The 13791-nt window shown below is 45.6% G+C and overlaps 1 protein-coding gene across 1 annotated transcript; it reads left to right on the forward strand.

Annotated features, from left to right (window-relative positions):
* Positions 1 to 2187: 2187 nt before the first annotated feature.
* LCE3D (late cornified envelope 3D) lies at positions 2188 to 2780 on the forward strand. The gene has a single exon (XM_019958362.2). It carries the CDS (start codon positions 2197 to 2199, stop codon positions 2458 to 2460), a length of 264 nt encoding a protein of 87 aa, XP_019813921.2. The 5' UTR covers positions 2188 to 2196; the 3' UTR covers positions 2461 to 2780.
* The last annotated feature ends 11011 nt before the right edge of the window (positions 2781 to 13791 follow it).

The raw sequence follows: 13791 nt of genomic DNA on the forward strand, positions 1-13791 counted from the left end.
AAGACTTCATTCAAAATCTCACTTATTTGGGACTTCTCTGGCAGTCCAATGGTTAAGACTCTGACCTCCTAATCCAGGGGACATGGGTTTGATCCCTAGTCAGGGAACTAAGATCCTGTATGCTGCCAGGCATGGCCAAAAAAAAAAAAAAATCACTTAACTATGTGCACTGCTTTATCACCTGATTTTTACTAGTTAATAGACCATGAACATTTTTCTCTGTAAGAAAATATGTGTGCTAAGTTGCTTAAGTTGTGTCTGACTCTCTGCAACCCTATGGACTGTAGCCTGCCAGGTTCCTCTGTCCATGAGATTCTCCAGGCAAGAATCCTGGAGTGGGTTTCCATGCCCTCCTCCAGGGGATCTTCTGGACCCAGGGATCAAACCCGAGTCTCTTATGTCTCCTGCATCAACAGCCAAGCTCCTTACCACTAGCACCACCTGGGAAGCCCTGTAAGAAAATATAGGACCATGATATAATATTATTATAATAGCAAAACTTGTTTAAATTAGCTATGGATTATTAAAGCTTACAGCCTTAATTATATATTTGAATGATAGTATAATAGGTTTAAGTGTGCAAATAGTAATTTTTTTAACCATATAGAGTTTTATTTCTCATTATTACATGAATTTTAATGTATGCATGATTGACCTGTGCCCTTGCAGATGTTATATCAGATCTCTTTTTATTTTTTATGTCACTTCCCTCTTGAACCTCCCTCCGATCTCCCTCCTTAAGTGTGCAAATAGTTTTGAGTTCAGATGATGCACCAACAGCTTTTTTTCAGCTCAGATCAATTTATTTATTTGTCCATCAACACCTAATTTGGCTCTGCTCCCATGCATGAAGCTGCCTGCTGCCTGGTGCCATGAGGTCATCAGAGGGGCTCACTGCCCCCAGACAGGGTGCAGGTACAGTCAGTCCCCTTCCCTTGCCTGTATCTCACTGCGAGGAGCTCAGGAGGCAGCAGTGCATTATTCTGAAGGTCCTGGTCACTGGGGCAGCCAGGAAACATGGTCCACTTGGAATTTTTTCTATGATCTATTAATTTGTTTGTCTGTGTGTCTGTCTTGGTAGACTCATGATCCAATAACAGAATTCTTCTGGGATTTCCCTGGCAGTCTAGTGGTTGAGACTGAGCTTCCAAAACAGGAACATAGGTTCAATCCCTAGTCAGGGAACTAGGATCCCACCAGCCACATGGTGGTGGAGGGAGGTGGCGGCGGCGGGGGGCGGAGGGGGGACAAAACAAAACAGAATTCTTCCATAGCTGTACCTATTCCCAGGAAAGAAGGTGAGTCAGAATCTTAATGGAGGCAGATGGTCTGAAACAACGAAGGAAGGAAGGAAGGTTGCCAGGCTCCTAGCTGCCCCAGGGGAAGGTGTGTGGACAGTCATCATGCTTCTTGATGGAAACTCCTTAGTTGGACATTATGTAAGTGCCCAGGAAAAGGGCTTGAAGTCTAGTCCTGGGAACATACCAGACTGTCACCCTCCCCCTGATTGTGAAAGCAGTGGCATGCTCAAATCATGTATCACACACCCAGCACAGGATAAAAGGGCTCTTGCCCTGAGCTCTCCATTCACAGCCTCCTCAGAAACAGACTTCTCCTCCCTCCTGGCACCTGGTGAGTATCCGGCAGGGAATGGAACTCTACCTGAGATGCTGGAAAGGAACCCTGAGATCATAGCAGAAGAGTGGAAAACAAAGGGGCCTGAAATGAAATCCCAGAAGTATGGTTGCAGAGAAGGTAGCCAGGGGGATGTAAGGGTCAAGAAGGAATTCCTTTGGGATGTGACAAGAATTCTGGGAACTGCAAAGGTCACAGGAGCTCATGACAATTCCCATGCTCTTTCTATTCATGTCTACACACAGTTTCTGTGATAATCAGTTTTCAGAATACTTTCCTCAAATGGGTACATCCCTTGTGTATTTCCTTTGAGATACAAAAGTCTGGATGCTCAGTTAGATTGGCACCATGGGATCCTGGGCAGAGAGCAATGTAGGAGGCATCTTGCATGGTCAAATTAACTCCCCATCAGTGTTCCTCTCCCTCCTGCGGCCCTGGCTTAAGAAGCAGCTGGCCTGACAAGAGAGGGATCAGGAAACCCAGAGTGGGGAAACACTGGACTGTGGATTCCAGGCTGACAAGGTGATTTCATTTCCCCAGGCTCACTGACCTCCTGCCGAGATGTCCTGCCAGCAGAACCAGCAGCAGTGCCAGCGCCCTCCCAAGTGCCCCTCCCCCAAGTGCCCCCCAAAGAGCCCAGCACAGTGTCTGCCTCCAACCTCCTCAGGCTGCACCCCCAGCTCCGAGGGCGGCTGCTGCCTGGGCTCCCACAGGCGCCGCAGGTCCCACCGCTGCCGGCGCCAGAGCTCTGACTCCTGCGATGGTGATAGTGGTCTGCAGTCCGGGCGCTCTGGCTGTGGCCAGGGATCTGGAGGCTGCTGCTGACCTGGCCTCCTGATGTTGACACACATGATTTCAGAGGATACAAGAACCCAAGGGCCAAGGAAAAGCCCCACCATGAGGCATCCTAGCCCCACCCTGAGGCATCCTAGCCCCACCCTAAGGCATCCTTTCCCGGACACCCCATTCTCATTTGCCCAGACTGAGCCAGGAGATGTTTCCATGCAGAATTTGGAACTCTCTCTGGAGAGCTCTTTCTGTCTGATCTCCAGGATCTCACAGGTCCCCACCTCCTGCACCTGCTGATGATCAGCAGAGCCTGTGCCTGACCCTGTGAGAAAAATAAAGCTTTTCTTCCTCATTTCCAGGCGGCTCATGTGTCATTTCACTCTTTCCCTCCCCAGATCCCCTGGTGGCCAACACAGTCCACACAAGGTTCTGGAGGCAGAATCTGAGCTCTGGATCAGGAGAAGAGAGCAGTTCATTTCCACCTCCATTCATGAAGGACCATGAGTTTTCAGTTGGAATGGAGACCTATTGGTTTAGGTCCTGCACCTCTCAGTGAAAGGACTAACTTCCCTCAAAACCTGCAGTGGGTCCTGATACAACCTGGAAATTGCCAGGGTGTGATATGGGAGTTCTGTTATTTTAATAAGCTGTTTCTGAGTCCTAAATAAAGAGACAGTGACTCCAGAGGCAACGAAGGTGAACAGACTTTTGGACTCTGTGCGAGAAGGCAAGGGTGGAATGATGTGAGAGAATAGCATTGAAACATGTATATTACCATATGTGAAACAGATCACTAGTCCAGGTTTAATGCATGAGACAGGGTGCTCAGGGCCGGTGCACTGGGATGACCCTGAGGGATGGGATGGAGAGGGGAGGTGGGAGGGGTTTCAGGATGGGGAACATATGTACACCCATGGCTGGGTCATAAGAAAGTATGGCAAAAACCACTAAATATTGTAAAGTAATTAGCCACCAATTAAAATAAATAAATTAATTTACAAAAAAAAAGAGTAAGAACATACATCTCAGGAAGGAAAGTTAATTCCACTGACTCTATGAAAATGCAGGGGGAGATGAAAGGTAAGTGAAGGATTGAATGAGGTCTAGGGGGAATGGTGTGGCTGGGAGTTTAGTTAATGAGATGACTGGAGCACGTGAAATGATAATTTTAGGAAAAAGAGAAAATGAGAAGTGTTGCTGGGATTCTATATAATTGATTAAATTTGAAATCGACACTATCATGAAGCTAAATAAAGTACCATGTTTTAGCCTAAATTGTGAAACTCAGACATTTCTGAGGCTGAGTTCCTAAGTGTGAGCCAAGAGTAACATCTCAGTTGGACACCTGAAAAGTCAGACAGTGTCAGAACTCAAGCTACAGTCAATTGTAAATACTATGTGAAATTGATGTTAGGAACTGAGCCGCAGGGGTTGGCGGGGGGGCGGTCAAAACTGGATAACTTTGCAACCTTAAATTATGAAATGATTTTATCAAACCTGGAAGTTAATTCCTAAAATTTGGAAGTCAAAAAGCCTCTGCTGCTGCTGCTAAGTTGCTTTGGTCATGTCCGACTCTGTGTGACCCCAAAGATGGCAGCCCACCAGGCTCCCCGTCCCTGGGATTCTCCAGGCAAGAACACTGGAGTGGGTTGCCATTTCCTTCTCCAATGCATGAAAGTAAAAAGTGAAAGTGAAGTCGTTCAGTCGTGTCCGACTCTTAGCAACCTCATGGACTGCAGCCTACCAGGCTCCTCCATCCATGGGATTTTCCAGGCAATAGTACTGGAGTGGGTTGCCATTGCAAAAAGCCTCAGAGGAGATTAATTCCAGATACACACCAACTCCATCTAACAAATGAGACATGATTCCCTGGAGCAGGAGTCCCAGCTCTGGCCATTAGTTTAAGTTGGGTTAGAAATCAGCAGAATGCTCAGCCTTCGGCAGGGCAAGGTAGCTCCTGGAAGTGGCTAACCCACTGGCTCCCAGGGAAGAGTTGTGCTTCGCCTGATATAGCCTGCAAACCCGGAATGCAAGGTGTGAGAGCTGGAGACCGCAGGCCCTGCAGCCCCGTGCAGGCTGGAAACCTTATTCACAAGCTGAACAAAACTGGAGGATTAGAGCATGCCACCTGACAGAGGCTGTGGAAGAAGACGTGGAGATTCAGAAGCACCTCAAACTGCCACCCGAAGAGCTTACAGAGTTACAGCTATGGTTGAGTTAAAACTGTTTAAGAGAGAGAGAGAGAGAGAGAGAGAGAGAGAGAGAGAGAGAGAGGAGAGAGGAAAGGGAGCAGGGTCAACCAGGAAAGCTCCTAGCTAGCATTACAAGGGGGTCTTGGGAAGCTAGAAGTAACATGAGAACATCTTTAACATGGAGCCCAGCTACGGAGAAAATCAGATTTCCCAAAGCTCATCAAGGTCACTCCAGGTCCTTTCCTTGGACCAATTTATCTACTCAGTTCATTTTTATTGTGCATCTATTGTGTGCACAGTTCTAGGCACTGGGGATATGATTGAGAATCAGAGACATTTCTTCTCTCGAGAACTTGCGTTCAAATGGGTTCAACAGGCAGCAGTTGATTGTTTTATACACAACGTCGCAATGTCGAGTGAAACAGAGTAACTCTCTTCTCAGTTGGCCTCATACTCAGGGTGAGTGGACACTGGTGCTGGCTTAATAAACCCAGAGAAAACATCTAGCCTGGAGAAAATATTGACACTGTGAGATACTGGCTTTGGTGGTAACAAAAAAAGGACATCGAACATATGCTAGCTTCCATATCCAAAGACAGCAGCCAAGAGTGGAGAGGGGGCAGATTGTTACAAACCACTGGAATAATGTTAGTGCACGAGCAGACCTCATCCTCATGCCTTTCTCCGGCCCCCTCCATTATTCTGCAGCCCCAGTGGGAAAACACCTTCTTAGAGGTGCTCTTTTCTTCCATGAATATTCTTTTTTAATCATCTGAAAAGGGATGGCTGCACATCAGGCCTTCCTGTACAAAGATAACCAGACACATACTTTTCATAAATGTTCATAGAAAATAATAATATTTTGTCATCATTGTAATTAATAATCATTGGGACTGAAAGGATGTGTCCTCTTCTTAAATGTGATGTTTCAGAGAGCAATGCATCTCCAATGTTATAAAAGGTGCAGTGGCAAAAGAGCAAACAGCTTACATAATTGAAATTTCCAAAGCATTTGGTTAATCACTGCTACTCACCATTATCACCTGTCATCACCACACCCAGTCAGTGTGATTCACAGCTGAGCTAATCTCCCTTAACCACCCCAGCCAACTTGAATCCCTCCCTCACCTACACTATTTCTGGAGCTAGAATAAAGAGCACAGTCACTAAGGCACTGACACAGTGGCCTTTAGATATGTCTTTTTTTTTTTCTTTAAAGAACCAGCCAGTTTATTATTATTATTTTTTTGACCACACCACGTGGCGTGTAGGATCTTCCCTGACCAGGAATAGAACCCGTGCCCCCTACAGTGGAATCAGAGTCTTAACCAATTGACAAACTGGGTCACTACACCTTCTGCAGAGTTCTTGTCTCTGTCTCTTATTTTACTCCTCACATCTTTGATCTCTCGTGCCTCTATCACTTTATAGTTTTTGTCTTTTTTTCCCCCTTTCCCAGATACTAGCTGTTAACTAGAAAAGCCAGAATGCAAACACAAACAGAGATGAATGCCCAACACCAATGCCTTCAGCACCAGCAGCACCTCAGCCCTCTAATGAGGACTCTTGGGTTCTGTGAGCTCCTCTTGGCATCACCATCTGGGCCGACTGCCCATGGACACACCAAAGACTCTGTTCCTGCCAGTTGTCCAAGTACTGTTCTCACGGGCCAGGGTCCTCATCCCGTCCTTCAGCCACAAGTGGTCCCAAGTGACAACATCTGGATGCAACTTCCCCTCAGAGTCACTGCAGACAAAAGGGGACTGATGCCCAAAGGCTCTGACCCAGGGCCCAAGGACCCCCACCTACACACACACACATACACGGTACAGCTGACGCAAAAGGTATTTGAGGAGTCCTGTGACTTTCCTCACAAGAAAACTCTTGGCAACTGCCCAGGAAGGTATGGAGGACCTAGGAATGAAGATTGTTGATGGTCTGTGTGCTTAGCTGTGTCTGACTCTTTGCGACCCTTTGGACTATAGCCCCCCAGGCTCCTCTGTCCATGGAATTTTTCAGGCAAGAATAGTGGAGGGGGTTGCAATGTCCTCCTCCAGGGGATCTTCCTGACCCAGGGATTGAATCTCCTGCATTGCAGGCATATTCTATATCTGCTGAACCGTCAAAGAAGCCCAGGAATGAAGATTACAAGGACCCAACTCAGCTCAATATATGTTAGAGAAGGAGGGATGGAGGGAGGGAAAGAATATGGAGTAAAAGAAAAATAAGAAATGATAAGCTCACAGAAAATTTTAAATGACAGGCATTTGGACAATTTGGGGGGCTTCCAAATCCCTTCCATCAGGAAAGCTCCTGTTCCCTTTCCCTCCAACTGCCTTAGCACTGAACCCTGTGGTGAATGATGCAGAGATCTCTCACGGTCCAGAAGGACCCTGAGGACCCAGGAGCAGTCATTAAGCTGTCCCTCCTACTCAAGGCACAGGTACAGATCATTCAGGTCCACTTTCCTCTCCACTGTCAGGATGTGCAAGAAGTTATGAGAAAATATGATTGGGGTGAAATTGGGGTCAAGAGATGAAGGAGGTAGCCAGTGAGAGTAGAGACCAGAAAGATTTCATGTTGTTTTATGAACGACAGGTGAGTGACACACAGGTGTTCACACCCTCCAATCCTTCAACTGTGTCTCCTCCATCTCATGGGACTTGATCTTCTAAGAAGTCCATATCCATTGAAGCTACTAGGCTGTTCCAGGGATCTCATCCTCTCTGATCTTCAAACTCCATCCCCTCTCTTGGTAACTGCTTGGCTCCCCCTCCTAGGTGCTGGAAGGTAAAGGCGCACACCTTTGTGAATTAATGACTGTTCCTTCCAGCTCCACCTACCTGCCATCTGCCAGTCCTTTGTACCTGAAGCCCCCCAGCCTCACCACTCAGTGGGCCCACCCATTCCTCAGCATTTCCAGATCCCCACAGTGACCTGAAACAATGCCCAAGGACACAGAAGACGAGTTCCTAGTCACCAGCAGGTGACTTATACAAACTGAGGACCTGGTTGGGGGTTGGGGCTCGGTAGAGATGAGGTTTGAGAACATATAGTTTCTCAGAGCTGATGTCTTATACAGCATTTCATAGTTTCTTGACTATGAAATATTGATCTCTTGGAGTAATGGTTGTATGTTGTTGCTTGTCACTAAATTATGTCTGACCCTTTTGTGACACCATGGACAGAAGACCATCGGGCTTCTCTGTCCTGGGATTTCCCAGGCAAGAATACTGGAGTGGGTTGCCATTTCCTTCTCCAGGGGATCTTCCCAATCCAGCAGTTGAACCAGCATCTCCTGCACTGGCAGGTGGATTCTTTACTACTGAGCCACCTGGGAAGCCCCAGTGAAAACATTAAGTAAGCAAGTGTTAGTTGCTCAGTCATGTCTGACTCTTTGCAATCCAATGGACTGTAGCCCCCTACCCCCAACCAGGGTCCTCTATCCATGGGATTCTCCATGCAAGAACACTGGAATGGTTTGACATTCTTGTCTCTAAGGGATCTTCCCGAGCCAGAGATTGAACCTGGGTCTCCTGCCATTGCAGGTGGATTCTTCACCATCTGAGTTACCTGGGAAGCTCAAGGTGAGTTATTGGAGTAATGGTTAATAATATTAAAAAGGAAGTTTGTCCTAAATGCAACCTGTTGAACACAGCCCAGTCCTTGTCATTATGTTCCTGATTGGCTTATAGTGGAAAAGGAGAAAGAGCTCAGAGAAAGCCTTGGAACGGAGATCTTCAGAGGGCCTTCTAACTGCTTTATTAAGCAAGCTGAACTCAGTGAGTTACAGAAAGAACTTTTATCTTCATCCAGTCACTATCTTCTGCACTGTGCCAAATTTCTCTTAATACTACCTCAGGCAGACTCCATATCTAGGACAAAAAAAGCCAGTGCAGCTCCATGTAATTCAGCATACAACTTCTGTCTCTAGCACTCCCCTCCCCCAGCACAGACCAGCCCTCCTGTAGGAGGTAGGGACACACTGCTCAGCCTCTGTCTGTATGGAAGATAATCCACTTGTCAGCTCTCTGCTGTACACCCTGGGCCAGTCTGGTGGGAGTGATTGTAGGGGCCAGAGCAGCTCTGCTTTTTCTGAACAAGTCCTGGCGGGATGAGACTGGGCCTCTCTAGTTTGTTTAGAAGATGAACTTGCATGGATATTTTCTTTTCAGCTTTGGTACTTTCAGCATAGCAACAAAAAAACCCTCTGATCCTGAAATCCTAGAACATTCTGGAACATTCTCCATGGTCATAGAGAGGTGTTGTATATCTCAAAATGTGAAAATATTATTCAAGGAGGGGTTAGGACTCAAAAAAGAATAGAAAGGAAAATGTCTTAAATTAGAAGACCAGGTGGCATTTTTAGACCCTTTCATCCCCTCCTTTTTAAGAATGACTCAGCTGCTTGTCACAGCCTTACTAATAGTTTTGGTGATGGGATGGTCCTGAACTGAGCAGGAGCTGTGTTTTTCAGTAAACAGAGAAATATTTTTCACGGTTCAGTTTATCATTTATTTTTAAAGGAAGCTATGACAAATCTAGGCAATGTATTCAAAAGCAGAGACATTACTTTGGTGTCCAAGGGCTGTATAATCAATAGTTATGGTTTCTCCAGTAGTCATGTGCAGATGTGAGAGCTAGACCATAAAGAAGGCTGAGCACCAAAGAATTGATGCTTTTGAACTGTGGTGTTGGAGAAGACTCTTGAGAGCCCCTTGGACAGCAAGGCGATCAAAACAGTCAATCCTAAAGTAAATCATCCCTGAATATTCATTGGAAGGACTGATGCTGAAGCTGAAGCCCTGATACTTTGGCAACCTGATGGGAAGAGCCAACTCATTGGAAAAGACCCTGATGCTGGGAAAGATTGAAGTCAGAAGAAGAAGTGGGCAGCAGAGGATGAGATGGTTAGATAGCATCACCAACTCAATGGACATGAATTTGAGCAAACTCCAGGACATTGTGGAGGACAGAGGAGCCTGATGTGCTCCTCCATGAGGTCACAAAGAGTTGGATGTTACTTAGTGACTGAACAACAACAAATAATTCACATGGCCTGATTACAGTGTTTTCTGAGGAGCCAAACCTGGGCATCTCCACCACTGTTGGCATCATCCCATTGGCACTACCAAGCCATGGAATCCCCCAGGATTTATCCAGCCAGGCCAAATTCCACCCCAGGAAACCAGAGCTCCAAGGATGGCATACCTCATAGAGGTGACCCTCAGAGAGGCCCTCTCGTGTTTGGAGCAAGTGGCCAGGCTATGGTGTCCCAGCCACTGGTCTGTTATCACAGCACATATGCTCAAACTCAGGCCCATAGAGCTTCCACTCTGATGAGAAGTGGAGGACTGAGAAATGGGAGCTCCTTGAAAGTAGATCAAATTGATGAGCAACATTACCCCCAAGCCATGCAGTCTAGGATGGGGCTGCAGAAAGGCCCACAGATCCCCACTGCACATCATGAAGATGAAAGAAACCTCCACACACAGTTCTGGAATGTCTAGAAATTTCAGAACTTCCTCCCCAATTTTGAATCCCTGTAACAAGAGATTTTATTCCTAAGAAGCAAATAGGCCACTCAACTACAGTTACTTTCAGCCCTACCATCCAGCTACCATGAGAAAGTGCCTCTTTCCAGTCTATGATCTACTGAGAGAACTCTCAACAATATGAGTAAAATGGCAACTCAATCATAGATCCTGAAACTAGCTCCCATGCTGGAGGCAGGAAAAGGCTGGTGAGGATGTGAAATGCCCAAACTCTCCCCACCCCACCCACGTCTAGAATGAGCTTTCCCTCCCTGTGGCACAGTGTAGTTATGCTCCCAAAGGCAATTTGAAGTAAGTCATGGCACTGCTATATTTTCAAGTGCCAGGTGGAAATGGAAGATGAAAATTGCACCCCTCCCTGTCATGAAGATAATTTAATTTCCATTGAAAAATATAATTTTAATTTAATTCAGATATGTGTAACATTTGGTTATAATCCTGACTATGAATTATCTTAAAAGCATCCAGCAAAACATAGTAATTTTAATATTAGAGAGTAATTGGATGAGAAATTCATCTCTAAAATTAAAATGAAATTCACAGGGGAAATAACATTCAAATGGATCATACACAAAACATCGGCCCTATGAGGTCAGCTCCAGTACGTGAGATGCACCCAGCACCACCATAGACCTCATAACACATTCAACAAAACCATCTCTATCCAAGCCAACTTATCATTCGTCTGCATAACTTCCTTAACTAGTTCAAGCAGAAGAATCGAATCACTCCTGACTCTGTATGGTTAGGAGTCTCCCTTCCTTTACGGTCTTCAAATGAAGAACACACATTCCCTCAGATCTTGATTTTGTCATAGGTGAACTGTGATTCTTGCCACCCTAATTATTGCAGTTTCCTTCTCTAACTTGCCCTCCAGTCCAGCACTGATTTGTCTCCACTCCTTATCTGCCCACGGGTTCCATGCTGCTTTCCAGGTGCCAGTAAGCTTCTCTCTGGAACCCCCACCTCCCCTTCTTCACTTTTCTATCCATTTTACACACACAGCCCACCCTGAATGTCCAGTGTCCTCTGTTCAGTCACCACCCCACAAGGCAAGAGATGATCACATCTCTTGTGTAAATGTGATCATGAGACAAGGGATCTCATGTCCCTAAAGAACATGCAGGAAAATTAGGATATGCAAAGAACTAGGAATTGTAGTAAGTCGCTTATACTACAGCACTTACCAACATGGTAACAGACTGCTTATTTACTTGACTGTCTATCCAGTTAGTTAATTACTGTAAGTCAGGTTGTGTGTTGTATTCACCTCTACAATCCACTGTAAAATATGCACATGGGACAGGCCTCTGATAAGTACCTATGTAGGTTTCCTGGTTCCCTTTCATCAGACACATTGTCTTATGCCCGGAGCTGGGCTGGGAATATTTGGTGCTGTCACCCTTCCCCAACAACACATTCAAGCTGTGCAACACTAGCCCAGGAGCTCCTGTCCTGGGCAACTCAGTCTACAATCTACTCAGAACCAGCTTTCTCTGGCTCCTATGAAATCAACAGAATGTCCAACTAGGGTGGACCTGAACTAGCAAGGTTATGAAGAAAGACAAGCCCAGGACTCCATCAGAGGAGAGGGAAGCAGAGGGTCCAGAATAGAGGCAGAAGGAAGAGTGTGGGGTTAATGAGCATCTTTATGGGATGTTTCCACAGTTGTGTGACTTGCAGAGGCCGCATGTATACCCTCATCCTTTTCCTAGACTGGTTCCAAGAGATGCATGTATCCCACCAGACATCCTCAAGAAAACTTTACCTAAAAGGATTTGTTCTCCTCCGTGATTACATGGAGACAAGACATTGTTTTCAGTTAGAAGAGAGTCAGTGTGTTTTCCTAGCAAGAGGACAAAGAAAGAAGAGCACCTTTCCAGACTAACTCTAAATTGGGTTTCATTTCCTTCCCACATTTCTTAACTCAAAAGTAGAACACATGATCTATGAAACTCATTAGAAAAGAGACGATCAGAAGCTTTGGCAATACAATGTGTATCTTATTCTGTCTAGGGTCATTTACCCATGCTGAGATGCCCAGCTAGCAAAATCAGCAACAGTGCTAGCCTCCAAATGTCTCCCAAAGTGCTCACCTCAGCGGCCAGCCCCTTGTCAGTCTCCTGCTGGGACCCCAGTCTGGCAGCTGCTGCCTGACTCCTCACAGCTCTGTCTCTTCCACTGATATCAGAGCCCCAGACCTCCAGCAGCTGGAAACATCTACCAGCGATCTCTAGAATCAGGCTAAAGGACTCAGTAGTGCCTGTTAAGTGCCACCAGAATTCCCAGTCGTAGTGAATCTACTTAGACATGAAGAGAAATGAGACCATAATTAATCAACAAAATTTATATTGAGGGACTTTCTGGTGGCATAGTGGATAATAATCTGCCTGCCAATGCAGATGACACAGGTTCGATCCCTGGTCCGGGAAGGTTCCAAATGTAGCATTAGCAACTAAACCTGTGGTCCACAACTACTTAGCCTGTGCTCTAGAGCCCAAGAACCACAACTACTGAAGCCTGTACATTCTAGGGCCCATGAGCCACAACTAATGAGCCCATGCACTGCAACTACAGAAGCTGGCATGCCCTAGAGCCAGCAAGTCACAACTACTGAAGCCTGTGTGTCTAGAGCTCATGCTCTGCAACAAGAAAAGCCTCCACAATGAGAGGCCCATGCACTTCAACCAAAGAGTAGCCTCTGCTCTCTGAAACTAGAGGAAATACTCTGTCAGCAACAAGAAGAAAAAGCACGCAATGCAGCCAAAAATAAATAAATAAATAAGTTTATATTGAGACATAGGGTAGAAAAGGGTAGCCAGAATTTATGTCAGTTATGATTCTATCACTAAAAGTTGCCGCCTGGCAAGTGAGTATTCTGCAGTTACAGAGAGACAGATTCTTCCATCTTCACCTGGGAACTTCCCTGGTCAAGCCCAAGTCCATTTGCTCAGTCATTCATTCATTCAACCAGTGTTTATGTGGTACTCATTTGGTACTTGATTCAGTGAGGAACAAAGCAGACAAAATCACTGCTCTCAGGGAGCTTACATTCCAGTGGGTCATGGGAGGCCTCCTCTGATTTCCTTGCAAGGCAGCAGGTTTAGACAAAGGTGGTTCTATATTCGGTTCGATTCTCATCCTTGGGCTTTGGATAGATACTGGTAAATGGTTGCTAAACCCAGTGAAGGCACTCATCAGGGACAAATCTTTGAGAATGGGTATTGTTGGTTTGGGGGTAACAAAAAGGACATCTAATGTCTGCTTGCTTTCATACCAAAGGTGAGAGGTAAATAAGACAAGGGGATTGAATGCTGGTGCCAATGGTGACATGTTTGTTTTAAGGTTGGCCTGTCTTCCTCCCCTTCCAGTCTTCCTTAGTCAGTCCCTAAGGCTCAGCAAAAAAAATCACATTGGCACAAATATCTTCTACTTGGTTTTCTACTCAGTTACAATATATGGAGCAACTAAAACAAGATGGCCATGCTATACAGCCTTTCTTGTGTCAAAATAATCAGATGCAATTAATATAATAATAATGTTTTATCAAAATCAATCATTTTAAGATATATTTGAAATATAAATAATTCGTCCCATTCTTTGGGATTTTAAATGTATAA

This window comes from Bos indicus, chromosome 3 (assembly GCF_029378745.1).
Source record: "Bos indicus isolate NIAB-ARS_2022 breed Sahiwal x Tharparkar chromosome 3, NIAB-ARS_B.indTharparkar_mat_pri_1.0, whole genome shotgun sequence".
Taxonomy (NCBI): Eukaryota; Metazoa; Chordata; class Mammalia; order Artiodactyla; family Bovidae; genus Bos; species Bos indicus.